At 37.8% G+C, this 7,602-nt stretch overlaps 1 protein-coding gene across 1 annotated transcript in view; it reads right to left on the reverse strand.

Moving 5' to 3' along the window:
- CLSTN2 (calsyntenin 2) overlaps positions 1 to 7,602 on the reverse strand; it is a gene marked incomplete at its 3' end in the record, with an annotated part of 178,571 nt that overhangs the window by 66,607 nt on the left and 104,362 nt on the right. The window contains exons 3-4 of the mRNA XM_010019454.1: positions 2,997 to 3,192; positions 1,116 to 1,324 (exon numbers count right to left, since the gene is read on the reverse strand). Of these exons, the coding sequence (XP_010017756.1) occupies positions 1,116 to 1,324; positions 2,997 to 3,192 (405 nt within the window). The remainder of the gene's footprint in view (positions 1 to 1,115; positions 1,325 to 2,996; positions 3,193 to 7,602) is intronic.

Genomic DNA, 7,602 nt, shown 5'->3' on the forward strand with positions numbered 1-7,602 from the left:
GAAAATGACTGCTTGAAGAAAACAGTAGCTCCATGAGTGCTCTCAATTCTTAATTCGGCCAAAAATCAGGTTTAACTTCCAAAGAGTACTCTCCTCCAACATGGATTAAATGTTTTTGCTAGGAAAGATAAATCAGAGCATTGCGGGAATGCACACAAGGTGCGTGTTCTGGGAAAACAAGTTCTATAAGGACAGCAATTTCCATTCTGAACTCCTGCACAAGTGTGCACATGTAAATATTTAGAATGAGGACTCTCATCTACAAAGTGATGCCGATACCGGACTGCTGAAGTACCTGAAAGACAGCTACTATTTTGTATTATCTGAAGCAAGAAGACAATGGCAGGTTTTTAATGCAGCCCAGCCACCTCTCCCAAACACTGTGTCAAGTTCTGTGCTTTTCTCGGGTGAGAACTTGACTGGGAAAAGCAGGAAGCTGACAGACAAGGTGATCAAGGTCAAAAATGGCTGCACATGGAAAACTTTATTATAGTTTATTATTTTTCCCATAATATTATATACAGTAAAAACCCCAACTAAAATCAGTAACCATTAAAAATTATACTACTTCTCCAAAGTGTATTTTCTCCCATGCTGCAGAATAATGGAGCTGCTTCAGAAAGCACCATGAATAGGTAGATCTGTGGGCCCACACCCTCAAAGTTTCAACGATCATTAAACACATCCAGAATATTGTCACTTCTACATTTAGTCTCTGCTCCACAAAGTTTGGAAGAATGGGACTAGCTCTAAACCAGTGAACAACCTCTGTGATGTAGAGCCACATGCTGCATTGGGAAATGTCATCACTTGGATAGAAAACTGGATCTGAGACAATTAAAGAGAAAGGACTGACAGAGAAACATACTGTTCATGTAAAACTGGGAGTTTAATTTCCACAGTAAATTACTGTGGCATTTTCTCACTAAATCTTACATGAAAGGGATGGAATTTCTAGTGTAACAGTTCCTTCATGCTCGGAGCTGAGAACAGGACTACTCTCTTGAGTTAAAACTCAAGCCAGGTTATCAGGTAGTAATGACAGGCAATCACACTATCTACAGAAATTACTGCTATCTGTCCCAGACTTAGAATTGCTCCTTCTCCATACTCACCATTTCTGTCAATGGCAAAAGGTACATCAGTTGTGACAATTTCATAATTGCAGATCTGGCTGTACTGTGGAGAACAGTCCTCATCTATGGCTTCCACCTGCAGTATGCTGTCATAGATCTTCCCCTCTGTCACAGTGGCCTTATACACACTCTCCTTGAAAGCTGGTGAAAACTCATTGACATCCTTTACCTGGATATGGACCACTGCCCTAAAATATGTAAAGAAATCAAAGAGACAAATTAATTTATCATGACACATCACCGACAGTTTGTTTTCAAAATACTTGAAAAGACTAAAAGGACACTATCTAGAAAACTATGTAAACATCTGTTAAAATGAGAGATTATTGAATTTCTATGTTTAATTTGACCAATTTAGTATCTTAATGGGGAAATAGGTAAAATCTGCCTGTCTCTTAAAATGGATCCCAGCAGAAACTCAGTATCATTCCAGTGTAAAATGGGTTAATAAGCAAAAAAAGAGGAAGAGAATTACAGTAGTCTTACATATTCACTACCTAAAAATGGTCAGTTTATGAATATTCTCGGACATTAACTAAGGCTCTCACCTTCTGCTCATTATAATTATTTGATCCTTTAATTACTTACAACATTGTACATCAAAGGGTCAAAAATAAGAGGCCTTGAGTATTTAATAAGCAAACTCTAAAGGCCTTCGTTTGAAAGAACCTGCTATCTGATTTGACAGGCAAAGAAACAGAGGGACATAGAAGTGGAGAGACTTTCTAGACCAATGGCAGAGCCAGTAGTAAAGGTTGGGACCCCAGACAGCCTGGCTTAACATATGATTTGCATAGAAACCACCATCAGAAGCATAACAAAGTCTGGTCCTGATGGGCCAGATTTCATTTTCTCAGGATTAGACCAAAATTGTCCGGAAGTGGAAAACATACTAGCCTGTTATGGATATGGGAGAGAAAAACATCATAAAATTTAATAACACGAAGCAAAACCTCTTTCTGTGACTTGATGGTTATTTGATCTTGCAGACTTCCTCCTAAATGTGTATTCTTTTTAAATATCCTGAAAACGTTTAGCATGCATTATAGAGCTAATTAAATTTTTAATTGTCTTGTGTCCTGGATGAGCAAAAGGAAGAATGATTACTATTAATCATTGATTTAAATGGCTCTCAGCAAAATGAACGATTTGTACAGCAGTTATACATCTACATGTGAGTTACATTTATCTTTAATCACAAATGGTCTGGAGCTTAGTTTCATTAATTTAAGGGGAAAAAAGGGACTGTGCCACTTAAGCTTATTCAGGGAATTGCCTCCACATTAAAAAGTACCACTTACTAACATTCGATACCTGCCTCTTCCAGAGGATTTTAACTCCTCTGAGACTTGCTGTCCAAAAGCTGAGGTCAGAAACACACCGTGCAAAGGCAACACTGCTGCAGCATATACACATGCACATGCTAAAAAGGGTGATTTCTCTTCTCTTACCATTTGAAATAAGAAGAAGAGAGAAAAATCTATTCTGAATATGTAAAGTACCAGTTAAAAGCTAGCTTCCATGCCCTGGCTGATCTGTTTAGTCAATATATTTAACATGAAAACAAGAACAGAAAACTAAACTCAAACTGAGATCCATTTCTCCACTTGAACAGGGATCCTATTAAGAGCTTCAACGGGAACCACTGCAGAATGGGTCAAACTGCAGGAGGCAAAAAGGAAAAATATTTTCTAAAAGGAAAAAGAAATAAAACGTGGCTTGACTATTGCAACAATAGTAATTTGGTTTTATTTGTTTTCTACCTGGCTACAGTATAAAAAAGGAGCCCTTCAATATGATCTGACCTGTAGAGCAAATGCATGCCAAAGCAAAAAAATATTTCTCCTCATTTTCACCCACTTGTGAGATTTCTTCCAGTTTGTTCCACCTGGTCCTGATCCACAGTCATAGGCCTGGATGACAAATGTGTATTCCTTCTGCAGTTCACAGTCAACAGGACTTTTTGCCCGAAGACGACCTTCACCAGATGTCTTGTTTAGCACAACAGCTTCAAAGGGCATTTCTTGTCCGTGGATTTTAAAAGCACAGATTTCACCTGTGAGGAACAGTACAAAACAATCATAACCAAGGAGGTCTAAGTCTTATGCACTGGTGCCACACTGGAGAAATCAGCAGTAATATGAATTTCACATGCTGTTATAAGTGGAGGAAGTACAGACTCGGGCATCAGTTACATATACAGTTATCATGCATCCTAAAAGGGCCATTAGCCAAGTGCTCGTACAGCGTGATGCAGCAAGTGCAGCTCTGGTCATGTGCTTCCCCCTCTCCCTCTGTCATTACTTGAGTCTTTTTTAAAGCCCTAGAGACCATTCCCTAGACACAGTACTAACATCAATGTTAAGTAGTTTTGAGCTAAATTAAGATCTTATTTAGTTCAAGAAAACAGCAGAAAGAAAAATAATATTTTAGAGGTTGTCTTTCCTAACTGTTTCATTCCTTTCTTTAGCCACTTGAGCTGCCAGGTGGTAGCAGATGTTCAGATTCTTGCAGTTTAGTTTCCTAACAGTGAAAAAATTAACGATGGAAAACATGGGCACATTCAAAATACATCCTGCTTTATTTACAGACATACATCATCTTTGGAACAGAAGTAGTTGGAGGAACAGAGACAAGTGTCTTTTTTGGACATCTCAGTCACCCACCCACATTCACACACTCATAGATGAATGCCTTCTTGGCAGCAACTCACTCTGCCTCCAAACTGCCTCCCTCCACAGCTTCTCTCAGAGGAATACTATATAACAAAACAGATGATATAGCAAGGACTAAAAAAAATTGATTTGGACACAAAAGACAACATAAAGTCTTGTGAGAATATTTGTCTGAAAGAGGAGAAAAAAAACCCCAGTTTCTGGTGATCCTTGTTTTTAATCCTTCATAGCGATGGCAAAGATACGCATGCTGAATACACTTCTAGCCACGCCAGAATCCAAGTTTAAAAATGAAATATTTATACAAGGACCAATGGGGCTTAAATATTTTTATGACACATTAAACACATGCTCTTTTATGAGTAAGTCAGTATCAGGACATGCATTATAGATTCAAAGATGTCTCCCACTGCCATTTATTTCCAATTTATTTTTTCCATTTATTTCCAATTTACAGTTGCAGCCTTTTGGAGATCTCCTTGCCAATCCTATCAGAGTCAACTGCCAAATTTCAAAACAACTCTACATCTATGACCTCTAATTTAAGCCTGGCTCCTCTCTCTCTCTTTTCTAATAGAATATATTGTTTATTTTTAGAGAAGAGACTGGGCGCTGGCCTTATAGAAGTGCTGGAGTTTGTAATTCCCATCATGTGTGAGAAAGAAAAAAATGGGAAGGGGGGATCTGTGGGGACATGTGCGGATTAGGTGCACTTAAAATATAAACACAGGCTTTTTAGGATATTCACTCAACTACCACCACATCGGTTTCCCTTTACTATAATGGGAGCTGAAGCTGATCTCAGCTACATACAGTGACATTTAGGTAGACGAATCCCACACTTAATAATAACCAATCCTAAGGATGCATTTACAGAATCAGTAAAGAGTTGTTCTAGTAATTGAGAAAACACACGGAGTACTTGCTTGGACATTTGCTTGCTCCAGCCCCTCACTCAGGTGAGCTTTCCAAAACAAACAAAAGACATGCACTTTTCTATCCTCAATAAGCACAAATATCTGGACCTCTGAAGAAGAAACAGATTTTATCCTGAGATTCAGAAAAAGACTAATACTTTGCATAGCAGTAAAAGCACGCTCCACAATGTTTATGGACTGCTGCACAGGAAACAAAGATAAGATTAAGAGAAGGCTGAAGTAAAGCAGTTAGGTTCAGCTTTGACAGTGGGCACTGATCACTGAGTTTGTATCTCAACGTTGTCACCCGTACCTTTGGAAAGAAAAAAAGAAGTCACCCTAATTTCCCTGCAACTTCAAAATGAAACATGCATCTAAAGTGATATTGTGGATTTCTGTTTTATTTTAATTGAATATGAAAGTAACAGTGTAAATGTGGTCAAGTCTAATGGAAAAACACTCTTTGCTGTCTTCTGTAACAGTTGAGTTCACAGTTTCTCAATAACAAAGTTTTCCTCAGCCCCACATTCCATCAGCAGAAACTTCAGTGTTTTGTGTTTATAATTATATTGATCCACTGTCTGGTTGTAAATGATAAAGCATTTGCAGACATTCAAACCCTACTGTTCTTAACCAAGAGAAACAGCTCCGGGCAGAAAAGAATCTCTCTCAATATTAATGTAAACATGTATCACTTTTCCTTCTCCAAACACAGAGGCCTGATGCAAAGCAATCACAGAAGCAGCACATGTCCTAATTAGTTCTCTGCAAGTATTTTAGACGTCTCTATATTCTGCTTCTATGCTAGACACTATATAACTCTATATAGTTCATACCACTCTAATTTTGACATTTATATCTCCCATTTGCCAAACACAAAATAATGACAGCTGCAGGGATATGAGGAGGTATTTTTAAGCACACTGCAAAAACCCCACATACACTTTCAGATTCTGGTGACAGCAAACTACTTCTATGAAAACAACTTGATATGTTTTTAAAAAGTATGACTTTTCCCCCCCCCCCAAGTTTCTACTATTATTTCCAAAGAGATGATTTAACACTATTGAAAATTAAAATGTACAGTGATCATAATGATTCCAAAAAGGCATCTTAACCACTGTATTGGGAATGGAAATAAGAGAGTTGTAGCAGTTGTAACATAGCAGAAAATGAAACAAGGTCCACCTTTACACTGCAAGACATATTTACAGATATATAAAACTACTACTACTAGGCATTACAAATAGTGTCTTTATAACACATTAACATGTAAGTAATATTTTTCATTATTAAATTGAGCTATAGGTCTTTATTTAAACCCTGATCGACATGATGGCAACAGAAATTGTGCCAAGCTTAGACTATTTCTAAGTATAAGAACCCAGTAACTCACTGGAGGAAAAGAAGACAAGCTCCTGTCTCTCTTACTCAGGCTCACCATTTAAGTTGCAGAACCAGCACAGTCAGGCCCTTGGCACCACCCACCTTCCTTCTCCCTTTTAAGGTTGAAATAATTAGAATGCAAACTGGGACGTTGTTTACCTCACAACAGACAACACAGCAAAAGTCTGAGCTTTGTTTATTTCAATGGGTTTGGGAACAGGTGCCTATAGGATTTAGAGATCATAAAAATGGTGGTGGCAGTTGATAACAAGTTGGCGATACCACACAGAGGTGGAAGCACATTCATCAAGTCTTACAGCTGCTGCATCCAAAGCAGAGGGGAAATATCTCTTCTCCCAGAGTCATTCATCCAGAGGGTTTCAATTTGCTTCCTATAAAACCTTCTAGTTACAGGGCTGAATTTTACTAAGAGTTGCTTCATTTTAACACACGTCTTAATTAAATTCTGGGCATTATGTTTTCTCTTCAAATCATTCAGACTACCAATAGCCATGAGCACCTACTAATTTTGAAGCCTACATTATTTTAAGTTGAGAGCTCTGCTACAGATCCATATGTTACTACTGGGATAATAATCACATAATTTACTCTGTAAAAATTTTAATAGCTTCAAAAAAATATTGACAGTTTTATCATTTCTGAATATAACCAACAAATCTTTCCACTGTTCAGTGACATGGTTTACTGGTGGGCCTTGGCAGTGCTGGCTTTACATTTGGACTCATTGTTTTTAGCAGTCTTTCCAACCAAAACGATTCTATGATTAACTCAAACCTGATTTCCCTGAATGTTCTATTCTCTCTGTTTGCCTTATGATTCCGTATGGAGTATAGAGTTTACCCAACTGTGTTCAGAACATGTCTATGTGTGTGAGTTTACACACATATATTTGTTCCTGCCATTCACTTCCAAACCGTTTGCTAATTTCAATTACATTTTACCAAGATGAGTTGTTTCCCACAAGTGCTATGAAATTATGCTGCTGCACAACACAGAGATGCTACAGAAATCCATCTCAATGGATGTCTGGATGCAGCAAACAGTCCACACAAAGACCTTGTAAAAGCTCAACAAGAACAAAAGTTTTGATTCTCTCTTGCACCTTTTTGATACCAGTAAATCAAACATGAAGTCCAAACTTGAAGAAAGCCAGGCTTCATTACTTCACTGCTAATATACTCATTTATATTCATATCCTGTTCTGATTTTATTACTCTCTAGCCTTTTATTATATTTCCATGTGTGTTTTTCTCATATGTGCAAATCTAGATAGTTGATCATTTATTTAGAACAAAGGTTGCAGTTTTATACTTCCTGAGGTAAGCACAGTGTCCCTGAAAGATCCTAAAGTGCCTAAGAGTCAAAGCTGCATGATCACACATACAATCACTCATACCTTACAAGAGGCACATGCTCTGTTCAGGAGAGATGCAGATTGAATTTCAATTTGAAGAACAGAGACAGGAA

The sequence above is a fragment of the Nestor notabilis genome, unplaced genomic scaffold (genome assembly GCF_000696875.1).
Source record: "Nestor notabilis isolate BGI_N333 unplaced genomic scaffold, ASM69687v1 scaffold8360, whole genome shotgun sequence".
NCBI lineage: Eukaryota > Metazoa > Chordata > Aves > Psittaciformes > Psittacidae > Nestor > Nestor notabilis.